The 13,672-nt window shown below is 39.7% G+C and overlaps 1 protein-coding gene across 1 annotated transcript in view; it reads left to right on the top strand.

Moving 5' to 3' along the window:
* The window catches only part of TTN (titin), a 265,933-nt gene that overhangs the window by 33,477 nt on the left and 218,784 nt on the right, over positions 1 to 13,672 (top strand). Inside the window, 10 exon segments of the mRNA XM_046658450.1 lie at positions 1,414 to 1,674; positions 2,217 to 2,480; positions 2,573 to 2,833; positions 2,956 to 3,216; positions 3,638 to 3,898; positions 4,418 to 4,559; positions 4,649 to 4,814; positions 5,941 to 6,172; positions 7,961 to 8,245; positions 8,479 to 8,604. Coding sequence (XP_046514406.1) covers positions 1,414 to 1,674; positions 2,217 to 2,480; positions 2,573 to 2,833; positions 2,956 to 3,216; positions 3,638 to 3,898; positions 4,418 to 4,559; positions 4,649 to 4,814; positions 5,941 to 6,172; positions 7,961 to 8,245; positions 8,479 to 8,604 — 2,259 coding nt within the window.

Below are 13,672 nucleotides of genomic sequence, written 5' to 3'. Positions count from 1 at the left end.
GGTGGGGCAGTTGTGTTAATTTAAGAAATTGTTGCCCATTTTCTTCCAACAGCTTCCCACTTCTATGCCTCTGTTTTATGCCGCTCTTGAAGCCGTTAGTACTCTCAACACTGTCCCCACCAGCCTAAATTCCAAATGTCCTTCCAGTCAGACCTGGAAAGCTATCTTCTCTGTGAAGCCTTCCTTAATGCCCCCATTTGTATGGGACCTTGCTGTTCCAACCTCGGGATCACTTTATATGTGTCTTTCTCATGGCTCTTATCATATACTTTTTATATTCCCCATTTCTTCTTCCTGCTCCAGGGTATAAGCTCCCAAAATCTGGAATTGCTTCTTTCTCTTCTTTGTATGCTCCAGTATTTTCACATGAAAGATGATCAATAAATGTTTGTTGAACTGAGCTTTATTTAAACTTTCCTCCTCTAAAGATGTATTTCTTTTTTTATCACTCTTGTTTCTTTAATTTTTGTTTCTTTTGTTCCATTCATACTTTTTTATGAACCCAATGAATATTTAAAAAATATAACCCAATTATCTGTCTGTCTCTTTCTTATGACACGAAGTAGACCATTCTCATTTAGCAGAAATCCCTAGCTTTAAAATGAAGAATCAAAAGTGTAAACCAGTTATCAAGAAAAAACTAAAAGTTAACATTAATTTGTTTGGTTTATTACAATTTAAGTACTGAGGAGCTGGGATATAACATTGAAATTAAATTGTGCTGCCCATGACATCTGGTATATAAGCAAGTCGTATGGGACTGATGTGTCTTATTTGGTTTGAACTTTTCATGGTTTATACTTTTTTACATTATAAGATTTCCTCAGAGACGTAACCATGAAAAGACTTCTGAAAACAAAATTTCAGATCCTGCGCTTTGATATGTTTCATATAAATTACATGTTTTTAAATGTATGAAAACAAGAAAGAACTATAAGCGCCTATGTGATTTTGCCCAACATTTTTTAGGTATCTACCATGGACCAGACACTGCTAGAAACTCAGGGCACAGAAATGAATAAGGCATGATATTTTTTCTTTAAGAATTCACAATTTGGAGAGGGTCAGTTACAGTCACAATCTGGAGAGAGTCAGAACTGATTTAGAAGCCATCCACATGATATGCTGCACATTACGGTTCTTAGAATTCTGTACTGACTTGATAGTTGCTTCTCCTTTGCAAAACCTTCCTGACTCCAGTATTTTCCCTGGTTATCAGTTATGCATACTGTACTTAGAATGAGGGGTTTCTGTGATGCCTTCTCCACATGGATAAAAATAATTTTATCAGACATTTCATGGTGTTCAAAATCATGTTTTTAAACTTGATATTTTATATTTAATTGTGCAAAGATTTCTTTAGTGTACAAATATTTTTAAAGGACTCACACTTGTTCTCCTCTTATTCCACAGGGGGTGCCATCTCCAAGCCTCTCACAGATCAGACCGTAGCCGAGTCCCAGGAAGCTGTCTTTGAATGCGAAGTTGCCAACCCAGACTCCGAGGGTGAATGGCTAAGGGATGGCAAACACCTGCCTCTGAGTAAAAACATCAGAAGTGAGTCTGATGGCCACAAAAGGAGACTTATCATCGCTGCCAGCAAATTGGATGACATTGGAGAATACACCTACAAGGTGGCCACCTCCAAAACATCTGCCAAACTCAAAGTTGAAGGTCAGTGATATAACAACAGATTTATCCACTTCAATCATATTGCATTCTTGACAGTTATTATTTTAAAAGTCAAATGGGATACCATTTTGGATGCCATAAATCTGTATTTCATAAAATCATTATAAACTCTCTAAATTTTCTTTCTGAGCCATATACCGCAAGGTACAAAATTGCTCCTAAGATGTGTTTATGTGAAGAAGCCATGTCTTAGGTTCCAGCTCTGTGGAACAGCTAAATTAACGCTCTCATTCTCAATTCCTCTTTCACTCTTCTGCAGTCAATCTATTAAGCTACTGGTATATAGCTACACAAACTTCATCCTGTTCCACTATAGGAAAATCATTGTACGATGTACATTTCAAACTAGATCTCAGGTTTTCCTAAATAATCTCAAGGTGTCTTTTAAACAGAGGTGCTGCATAACTGCATAATTTTTGATAACCATTCTTTTGCAAGATGACCAGGTAATAATCTTATCCAGGACTTCTTTTACTTGCTGATATCATCTTTATTTTCTAAACCAATCATAAATTTGTCTTCAGCTGTCAAAATTAAGAAGACTCTGAAGAACCTCACAGTAACGGAGACGCAGGATGCTGTTTTCACTGTCACGCTTACACATCCAAATGTAAAAGGTGTCCAGTGGATCAGAAATGGGGTTGTGCTGGAATCCAATGACAAGTACGATGTCTCAGTCAAAGGAACAACTTACTCTCTGAGAATTAAAAACTGTGCTGTTTCGGATGAATCTGTTTATGGCTTCAAGCTTGGAAGGCTAGGAGCCAGTGCCAGACTGCACGTTGAGAGTAAGTTGACTTAGAAACGCTTTACAAGTAGCCAATTCATGGTAACTATTAAGTTAACCATATCACTGAATTGCTTCAACTTTCCCCCTTAGCTGTCAAGATCATTAAAAAGCCAAGGGATGTGACCGCCTTGGAAAATGCCACCGTTGCCTTTGAAGTTAGTGTTTCCCATGACACAGTTCCAGTAAAATGGTTCCATAAGAATGTGGAGATTAAGCCAAGTGACAAACACAGACTGGTCTCGGAAAGGAAGGTCCACAAGCTGATGCTGCAGCATATTTCCCCGTCAGATGCTGGGGAGTATACAGCTGTGGTGGGGCAATTGGAATGCAAAGCTAAGCTGTTTGTGGAGAGTAAGTATCAGGCAGCCCCTACGGTAGTTCCCTAGTTGATCGCCATGTATTCATTTGGTTGTTTGATTCATCTATTTTTAAAATAAAATATATTAACTGAAGTATTCTCTGATTTTCCCAAGCATTACATATTACAAAAACCATGAAAAACATCGAGGTGCCTGAGACCAAAACTGCCTCCTTTGAGTGTGAGGTGTCCCACTTCAACGTCCCTTCCATGTGGCTGAAGAATGGGGTGGAGATTGAGATGAGTGAAAAGTTCAAGATAGTCGTGCAGGGAAAACTCCACCAGCTGCTCATCATGAACACCAGCACAGAGGATGCAGCAGAATACACGTTTGTCTGCGGCAACGACCAAGTCAGCGCCACCTTGAAAGTGACCCGTAAGTAAAAAAACCCCAAAACATTATATAGACTATCTAGTAGACTCATTGTTAGTCCATATCCTACCCATTTCCATCCTGACCATTTAGTCCACTGAAAAATCCTTGATTGAAACATCTATTGTGTGTTCATATGGGGTTAGACACTAGCATTCTCTGCCTGGATAAAATTTTCTGAATAGAAGCTTTGAAAGTCTACCTATAAAGAGGCTCCAGTGTCTATAGCTTGCTCTTTCAGCTCCTCTGTCACTTGACATTGTCCTGTAGAGGAGTTCCTAGAAGGTATCGTGGCTCATATCTCTGAATTGTAATCACCTTAACAGACATACTAAAAACATTCCAAGTTTTCATTCTGCACCTGTTATGACTCACATCACATTGGCATAAAATCTCCTTGATGTCTTCCCTTCCCCTTTTGCAGCAATCATGATTACATCCATGCTGAAGGACATCAATGCTGAAGAAAAAGACACCATTACCTTTGAGGTGACAGTGAACTATGAAGGCATTTCTTACAAATGGTTAAAGAACGGTGTGGAAATCAAATCCACTGACAGGTGCCAGATGAGAACCAAAAAGCTCACACACTCATTGAACATCAGGAATGTTCACTTTGGAGATGCTGCTGAGTACACCTTTGTGGCTGGAAAAGCTACGTCGACAGCCACACTTTATGTGGAAGGTATGGCTTCATAAATGTTATATCCCTAAAAGTAATGTCAAACACACCATACAAAGTGCTCATCAGTGCATCCGTTAATGAATCGATAAATAAAATGTGGTGAATCCATGCAATGGAATATTATTCAGCAATAAAAAGGGAACACTGATACAGGCTACAACACGGATGAACCTTGAACACTTTATGCTAAGTGAAAGAAACCAGTCACAAAGGATCATATATTGTGTGATTCCACTTATAGAAAATGTTCAGAACACACACATCTAGGGAGACATAGATTGGTACCTAGGTATGAGGGGAGACAATGAGAAGGGTCTGACGGATGATGGCTAAGGGGTTCATGGTTTATTTCTGGGGTAACGAGAATGTTCTAAATTGATTGTGGTGATAGTTGCAGAACTCTGAATATACTGAAAGCCACTGAATTGTATACTTTAAATGGGTGAATTGTATAGTATGTGAATTATATCTTAGTAAAACTGTTAAAAAAGGTTAATTTTTTTACACGCTGTTTTCCAGCTCGTCATATAGAGTTTAGGAAACACATTAAGGACATTAAGGTTCTCGAGAAGAAGAGAGCCATGTTTGAATGTGAAGTCTCTGAACCTGACATCACTGTGCAGTGGATGAAGGACGGTCAAGAACTGCAGATTGTGGACAGGTCGGTTGTTTTGTCTTGCTACATTCCAGTAATTGCCAGTTTCCTTTGAGTCATCATACATTAAACTTCAATTTCCATTTCATCCATAGAATAAAGATACAAAAGGAGAAATATGTCCACCGCCTTCTGATCCCATCCACCCGGATGTCCGATGCTGGGCAGTACACAGTGGTGGCAGGAGGCAACATGTCCACCGCTAACCTCTTTGTCGAGGGCAGAGATGTTCGCATCCGAAGTATTAAAAAGGAGGTTCAGGTATTGTCTACATGCTGAATTTTTGGAGTAATCATCAATAGTCCATAAGCTAGAGTTATATATTTTAATTTTTGACTTTTAAATTTTCTAACCACAGTCTTCTAAAGAATTAAGTCAGCTGATCTTTACTGGCTTAGATTCTTATGCTGACATCAATTTAGTCACAGTTTCCCCTCACTTAGGGAGTGTGTCCTTAACAGCTGTCCAAATACGTCAATTGAAGCAGCTGTAGAAACTTCACTGTCTAATAAATGGCTACTTGCCAAGGAGCACCAACCAAAAAAGAACTGAAATTTAAATTGTGGTGTTCACACATCAACCAGAATTAAGGGAATTTAGAACAAAGTGGCATTTTCTCAGAAGCCTTCCATTATGGAGAGGCAGGTATGTAGAGGCTTGGCTGGGAACACTTCCTCTGAGGTCCAAGAGGAAGACCCGTTTGAGCAAAGCTGGATTCCTAGCAAGGACGCTGAGCAAATCTCTTTGCTCTCTACTACGCGTGCAGAGCCTGTCCTCAGGGCTGCCAGTCTTCCCACATGATATAATGGAGTAACGTGTTAAGAGAAAGATCATTTGGGTTCAGCTTCATCGTATTGCTCATCCAAGGAGAACCAGGCATTACAGTCCTTAGGCCATAGTGGAAGAGCCTTCAGTGAGCCCTCAGACAACCTGCATTTGCCTTCCATCTTTGATTGTCCAATTCTGAACATTGGTTTCCTCATTTTTAAAATAGTTCCTACCTGGCCCATAAGGTTATCGTTCCTATCACATGAAATCAAATTGAATAGTAACCTAAAAGAGTTTCGTAAATAATAAAAAGCCCGCACATGTAAAGTGTCATTATTTCTGTTATTATTAATTAAGCAAACATTTAAGGATGAAATGATTGCCTCTTTAGGGCAGCCTCTCCCCTCAGTGGAGGTGCAAGTAGAATTCTCCACAAAAGAAGTTTGTACACCATTTGTCCAAGGATGGGCAGGGAAAATTAGAATGTTCTGTAACCAGTCAACTAATTATATCATAATGTATAGGTTTTTCATGTTCTCCAAATGAGCACCTTTAGAAACAGGTTAACTGAGAAGAAACCCAGGCTTCAATTTTCTTTTTTATGTTGCTCCATCTAAAGGTTATTGAGAAACAACGTGCTGTCGTTGAGTTTGAGGTCAATGAAGATGATGTTGATGCCCACTGGTATAAAGATGGAATTGAAATCAATTTCCAAATCCAAGAAAGACATCAATATGTGGTGGAGAGAAGAATCCACCGAATGTTCATCTCTGAGACCAGGCACAGTGATGCCGGTGAATACACCTTTGTGGCAGGAAGGAACAGGAGTTCTGTTACTCTTTATGTCAATGGTAAGTAGAGATTTTAATGTATTCTGTGGGTCCATCTGGAATAATTCTCTCCTTTGAGTTACTGAAATTCTAGTAGTTCCTGGGAAATTTCTAAGAACCCATGGTACCCACATGGTGGCGGCTACATTTGTTTTCACGTTATACCTATAGAAAAGGGACAGCAGCTGGTAAAAGGACTGATAACATGTCATTTCCAGACAGCACCTAAGGACTAGATCCTTATTTAGTTGGTCAACACTATTGAGCATCCACTGTGTGTCAAATATAATAGACCCCAAATGGGTTTCTAGATACAGAATTCAGCTGTTCTAGTGCTCTGCCCTACACCCTAAATGCTTAAGTACCAGGAGCACTACCAAGCGATAGGGGTATTTCCAGCCTCTAGTAAGGAATGCCTGGGAGAACCCAAAGGACCCCTTTGAGACCACAGAGGGCCTAGAGAGCCACAGGTGGTGTGGAACTAGTTTCTCTTTGCCCCAAACCCTAGGACCAGGGGCTCTTACTTTAGAGGGGGGTTCCACATGCTACCAAGTCCTCAAAGGAATGCCGTTAAACCTCCTCTTTCCTCATTAGAAACCTTAGAGCTGCATTTGAGCCTGGCCTAGATCTGAGACTAACCTAGTACATAGAGAAAATGGAATTTCCATCCCTTCCCTCATCTTGAGTCATACCTGTCTGGACAAATACCCCTGAGGCAGATGAAGGAACACTAGAAGTAATCCCCAGGTCTGTAAAAATGAACCATATTGCCAACATTCCCTCAGTCCCTAGAAGACCAAATGATCGTGATATCCAGTTATTATTTCTATGCTAATGGCGGAGAAACTGAGGCACAGAGAAGTAAAGGTCTTTTCTATGGCAGTGTCAGAAACCAGCCTCATAGAAGTCATTTCTCCCCATTTCTGGGTTCTGTGAACTACCCAGTTCTCTTCACTTATTATAACACTAAGAATATGCTTTAATTAGCATAACAGGACAGCTGATTTTTTTTTTTTTGAGGAAGATTAGCCCTGAGCTAACATCTGCTGCCAATCCTCCTCTTTTTGCTGAGAAAGACTGGCCCTGAGCTAACATCCGTGCCCATCTTCCTCTACTTTATATGTGGGACACTTACCACAGCATGGCTTGCCAAGCGGTGCCATGTCCGCACCCAGGATCCAAACCGGCAAACCCCGGGCCCCCGAAGCAGAACGTGTGCATTTAACCGCTGAGCCACCGGGCAGGCCCCTAGCTGATTTTTTTAAATCTACCTAATTGCATTTAACCAGACCTGAAATAACATTCATTCATTTTTTCATTACTGATCGCGCTTTGTGGGTACCTGTATATAAAGGAATGACCACGACATAGACACATGTACTTGCAAAACGAACAAACCTGAATGGCACGCACCACCTCACCACGTGATTTGCCCAAATGACTTCTAACAATAGGTAGCATGTGGAAGTTGTTCTAGAATTCTTTAGGGTACTGTCTATTGCTACACCTCCACCTGGATCCCAATCAGGAATGGGGTAATCACGTTATGTTGAGAAACTCAGCACCCTCTGACAAAATATCAAAAGTATCGAAAGTTATTCCCCCTACTTTAGGACAAAATTCCAAATGTTTTCTTCCTTCTTAGCACAAAAGATTGTTCTAATATTCTGAAGCAAGTAAAGATATCACAGTTCCAAAGCTTTGGTTCTGGGCACGTAACCACCTGGCAACAAATGACTATAGAGCTGTGCGTGCTCTCCCGTCTGCTCACGCTTTTTTCACGGGCTATTTGTTTTCATTTACTCCCAGCTCCGGAACCACCCCAAATTCTGCAGGAGCTCCAGCCTGTTACTGTGCAATCTGGCAAGCCTGCCCGCTTCTGTGCTGTGATATCCGGCAGACCGCAGCCTAAAATTTCTTGGTACAAGGAAGAGCAGCTGCTTTCCACTGGCTTCAAGTGCAAATTTCTTCACGATGGGCAAGAGTACACGCTTTTGCTAATCGAAGCCTTCCCAGAGGACGCGGCTGTCTACACCTGTGAAGCCAAGAATGACTATGGAGTTGCGACGACCTCAGCTTCACTCTCAGTGGAAGGTACAAATGTCTTGCGAATTCTCAGCTTAAAATAAAACCTAAGAAACCAGCTTTTGCGTCCTCCCAGTGCATTCAGAAATACAATTTGGAGCGTATAAAAGTAGATTGCTACCCAACTTTGAAACTTTTAAAGCACTCAGCTGTGAGATAAATTAAGATAAATTGGCATGCTCCATTCTGTGAGGTCTGTATGGTGACTTAATCCTGACAAATCTTGTGGTCCCTTTCTTTAGTTCCAGAAGTTGTGTCTCCTGATCAGGAAATGCCAGTTTATCCTCCTGCCATCATCACCCCGCTTCAGGACACTGTCACTTCTGAGGGACAGCCAGCCCGTTTTCAATGCAGCGTTTCTGGAACAGGTAGGTTGACGAGCAAAGGGATCATTCCTAATATTTACAAAAGATAATGTAGGGGAAAAGTTTTCTCACCTTTTCATCCATCACAAACATCTCTCATGCGCAATTTGAAGCTTAGTGGGACTCTTGCAAGAAGGCTTACTTGAATTAGTGGATTAAGAATCAGTGTTTTTCACTACTGGGCTGTACACCTAAAAATGGTGAAGTTGGTAGATTTTATGTTATGTGTTTTCTTAATGCGACAACAACAAAAAGAATTAGATCAGTGTTTGCCAACATTTTAAACTTCAAAAAATGTCATATTCCCTTTATGATTGTAGTTGCACTTTTGTTATCTCTTGAAAAAATGACAGAACTACAATCACTATTAGATTAATTATAATAGCATCTACCTATATTTTAAAAGAAGAGTCTATTTATATGTAAGTCATTTTCAGTCTATGGACAATGCTTGGCTTGTGTGAAAAGGTGTATTTCTTTGGAAGGCAGTAGCTGTAGTGGTCAAAAGTAGGGGTTTTGGGGCTGGCTTGGTGGCTTAGTGGTTAAGTTCATGCACTACTCTTTGGCGGCCTGGGTTTGCAGGTTCAGATCCTGGACATGGACCTACACACTGCTCATCAAGCCATGCTGTGGTGGCACCCCACAGACGAAATAGAGGAAGATTGGCACAGAGCTTAGTTCAACGACAATCTTCCTCAAGCAAAAAGAGGAAGATTGGCAACAGATGTTACTCAGAGCCAATCTTCCTTACCAAAAAAAAAAAAAAAAAAGTAGATGTTTTATGGTCAGAAAGGTTAGATTTGAATCTTGGCTCCACTGTGTGACCTTAGGCAAATATATGATTTCTCTGATTCTCTTTCCTTCATAAATAAAGTGAGGATAATATTGCCTTCAGTCATAGAACATACATTTCATGCAGGCAAGGATTCTATCTTAGTGCCTAGAACCTGATGCCTGAAAAGCAGTAGCTACTAGAAGTTAAGCTTCAGGAGAGCGAGAGTGGATCCTTGTCCTAGAATAGCTCCCTACATAGTAGATATTCAATAACTAATTGTTGATTGGATAAATGAATGATTGTTAAATGACGAATACCAATCGCTGAAGACTATTATCAGGATTACCTCAGATAACCCAAGTCAGCACATAGCACAGTGGCCATGATATGATAATCCCTCAGTCAGTTAGCTGTTATGATTTTTAACTGGGGCATGCTTCCCAAACACCACCAGCTCCTCCCCCGACTCCAGGAGCCTGACCTTGGTAGAATGAGCCATTTCAAGCCAATTATGATTCTAGACTGACCTCAGAAAGGGACAAGATAAATCAACTTTATCCCAAATGAAAATCACTCCCTCATTTTCTTGGCTTTTGTATGCCACTACCAAAAGGAAATTCTCAAAGCTTGGGCATCTCACAGCACTCCCAGCAAGTTTTATTGTTTTGTTTATTACGCTTCTCTCCTTGGTTTATAACCCAATCTCTAGGTTGCCAAAAACCATTCTCCTAAACACATTAGTATTTCAGGGAGTTTCTATGACCTAATGATTTTCTCCTCTGGGATGGAAGTGCTGGTCTAGAAACCAAACGGATCTGTTTGATTTTATGGGCATAATTAAAGGATATAATGTATGTAAAGAACCTATAGGCGGCTGGCAAGTGACTGACACTTAATACATTAATTTTATTACAGCCACAGTCAGGAATTACACAGCATAAAAGTCTGCTACTGGGTGACCAAGGTGGACAAATACCATAGACTTTGTGACCTCAAAGCATAGTGTTTGAGAAGCACTAAATATCAAGAAATGAGGATTGATTTGATAGAGTCCTACTAATACAATAAAGGAAAATGCATTTTAATATCAAATTCACTAAAGCCACACAATAATGTATCCACATATTGAATTTTTAGTGGAAATTTTTCAAATAAATATACATATAGATGGATAATCCAAAGTAGTAGACATCTTAACTATATTGGTATAGCACTTTTTATTTTATAAATAAAACTATAATTTTGCCTTTAAGGTGTTACAAAAATACATTTGAAGCCCTCTACAAGACTCCAATTGGGGTAGAAAGAGAAAGAAAAAAATGCCTATCTTTTCTGTATCACTGATGTCTTTAAATGTTTGAATGGACTTTATAAATTCATGAGAGCTCTAACTCTGTATGCGTGGTAATATTTATACACATATAGAGGTTTTAGCACCATCCTGTAAACACATTTTCAATGTGATAGAAAGGAAATTCATTAAATAAAATGCCCTTTCAAAAGCTTACCAAATCATATAGTTTCATGCCTCAAGGACTGAAAATTAGATTGCAACTTCCTCTGACCAGGTATTGCCTTAAGAAAGCAGTGCATTGAAAACCAGTGACCTCAATACAATAAAAAAAGAAAGTAAGTGCATCCCGGCCTTCTACAAATTGGAAAACATTATGAGTCTTCAGAAGCCCCAGTTGCAAGTTTTTGGAAACGATACTTTCTGAGGCATGGAACATGGCCCTGAGGAATCTGGCGGTACTTTTAGAGCACTGAAAATGTTGTCTATTGAAGGTCTCTGGTGCCACCTAGTGGTGTAAGAGCAATTTGAAAAATAGAATTTTAAATACGTGTAGAGCTAGCTTCCTGCTACTGTTTATACTACAGATAATGAGTCAGTATCATTTGGAGGCTTACAGAGTGACAGGTAGCTAAATGAGATGATAAATAACTAGTCTAGTAATGATGGATGTCTATCATTCATCAGAGCATCTGTTTAACTATTCTGCCAACATTTATTGTCTTCCCGCTGTTGAAACATCATGATAGGTGTTAGGGACGCTAAGACCTGGCTGTTGCCTTGATGGAGCTCAGTGGGTAGGTGAGGAGACACATGTGCACTACTAGATCCCAAGGCTGTAAGTACTGTAACAGCCCACGTACTCAATGCTGTCTGTCTGGGACACAGAGAAAGCTGCAAGGACTGAGCATTGAAGAGTCAATTGGATCATTGAGCACAATGGTGTTCCAGACAGAGAACAACATTCACGAAGTCATAAAAGCTTACAAGAACACTTCATGTGCTGGAAACAACAAGTGGTTTAAGTATGATTAGGAAGTGATGTAATTAGTGGGTGAGAAGGCGAGGACCAGATACTGAAGTGTAGTCTATGCTTAGGATTTTAGATTTTGTCTTGTTCACACTGAGGAGCGACTAAAGAATTTTTTTTTTTTTTATTAATGTTATGATAGATTACAACCTTGTGAGATTTCAGTTGTACATTTTTGTTAGTCATGTTGTGGGTACACCACTTCCCCCTCTGTGCCCTCCCCCCACCCCCCCTTTTCCCTGGTAACAACCGATCAGATCTCCTTATCAGTATACTAATTTCCACCTATGAGTGGAGTCATATAGAGTTCGTCTTTCTCTGACTGGCTTATTTCGCTTAACATAATACCCTCGAGGTCCATCCACGTTGTTGTGAATGGGCCAATTTTGTCTTTTTTTATGGCTGAGTAGTATTCCATTGTGTATATATACCACATCTTCTTTATCCAATCATCAGTTTCTGGGCATGTAGGCTGGTTCCACGTCTTGGCTATTGTAAATAATGCTGCGATGAACATAGGGGTGCAACGGACTCTTGAGATTTCTGATATCAGGTTCTTAGGATAGATACCCAGTAATGGGATGGCTGGGTCATAGGGTATTTCTATTTTTAACTTTTTGAGAAATCTCCATACTGTTTTCCATAGTGGCTGTACCAGTTTGCATTCCCACCAACAGTGTATGAGGGTTCCTTTTTCTCCACAACCTCTCCAACATTTGTCACTCTTGGTTTTGGATGTTTTTGCCAATCTAACGGGTATAAGGTGATATCTTAGTGTAGTTTTGATTTGCATTTCCCTGATGATTAGCGATGATGAACATCTTTTCATGTGTCTATTGGCCATATTCATATCTTCTTTTGAGAAATGTCTGTTCATGTCCTCTGCCCATTTTTTGATCAGGTTGTTTGTTTTTTTGTTGTTAAGCAGTGTGAGTTCTTTGTATATTATGGAGATTAACCCTTTGTCGGATAAGTGGCTTGTAAATATTTTTTCCCAATTAGTGAGCTGTTTTTTTGTTTCAATCCTGTTTTCCCTTGCCTTGAAGAAGCTCTTTAGTCTGATGAAGTCCCATTTGTTTATTCTTTCTATTGTTTCCCTCAACTGAGGAGTTACAGTGTCCGAAAAGATTCTTTTGAAACTGATGTCAAAGAGTGTACTGCCTATATTCTCTTCCAAAAGACTTATTGTCTCAGGCCTAATCTTTAGGTCTTTGATCCATTTTGAGTTTATTTTGGTGTGTGGTGAAAAAGACTCGTCAATTTTCAATCTTTTGCATGTGGCTGTCCAGTTTTCCCAGCACCATTTGTTGAAGAGACTTTCTTTTCTCCATTGTAGGCCCTCTGCTCCTTTGTCGAAGATTAGCTGTCCATAGATGTGTGGTTTTATCTCTGGGCTTTCAATTCTGTTCCATTGATCTGTGGACCTGTTTTTGTACCAGTACCATGCTGTTTTGATCACTGTAGCTTTGTAGTATGTTTTGAAATCAGGGATTGTGATTCCACCGGCTTTGTTTTTCTTGCTCAGGATTGCTTTAGCAATTCGCGGTCTTTTGTTGCCCCATATGAATTTTAGGATTGTTTGTTCAATTTCTGTGAAGAATGTTCTTGGGATTCTGATTGGGATAGCATTGAATCTGTATATTGCTTTAGGTAGTATGGACATTTTAACTATGTTTATTCTTCCAATCCATGTGCAAGGAATGTCTTTCCATCTCTTTATGTCATCGCCAATTTCTTTCAAGAAAGTCTTGTAGTTTTCATTGTATAGATCCTTCACTTCCTTGGTTAAGTTTATCCCAAGGTATTTTATTCTTTTCGTTGCGATTGTGAATGGGATTGAGTTCTTGAGTTCTTTTTCTGTTAGTTCATTGTTCTAAAGAATTTTTAAGTTCCTGGTGACATGATTATATTTGCTTTTCAGAAGCAATACTATGATAGTGAAAGGAGGAAGGAAGTTAGAAAACAAGATTTAGGG

Source organism: Equus quagga, chromosome 4 (assembly GCF_021613505.1).
Source record: "Equus quagga isolate Etosha38 chromosome 4, UCLA_HA_Equagga_1.0, whole genome shotgun sequence".
In the NCBI taxonomy this organism is placed as follows: domain Eukaryota; kingdom Metazoa; phylum Chordata; class Mammalia; order Perissodactyla; family Equidae; genus Equus; species Equus quagga.
Note: the sequence above shows the minus strand (reverse complement) of the source record. Positions and strands in the feature narration are given on the sequence as shown.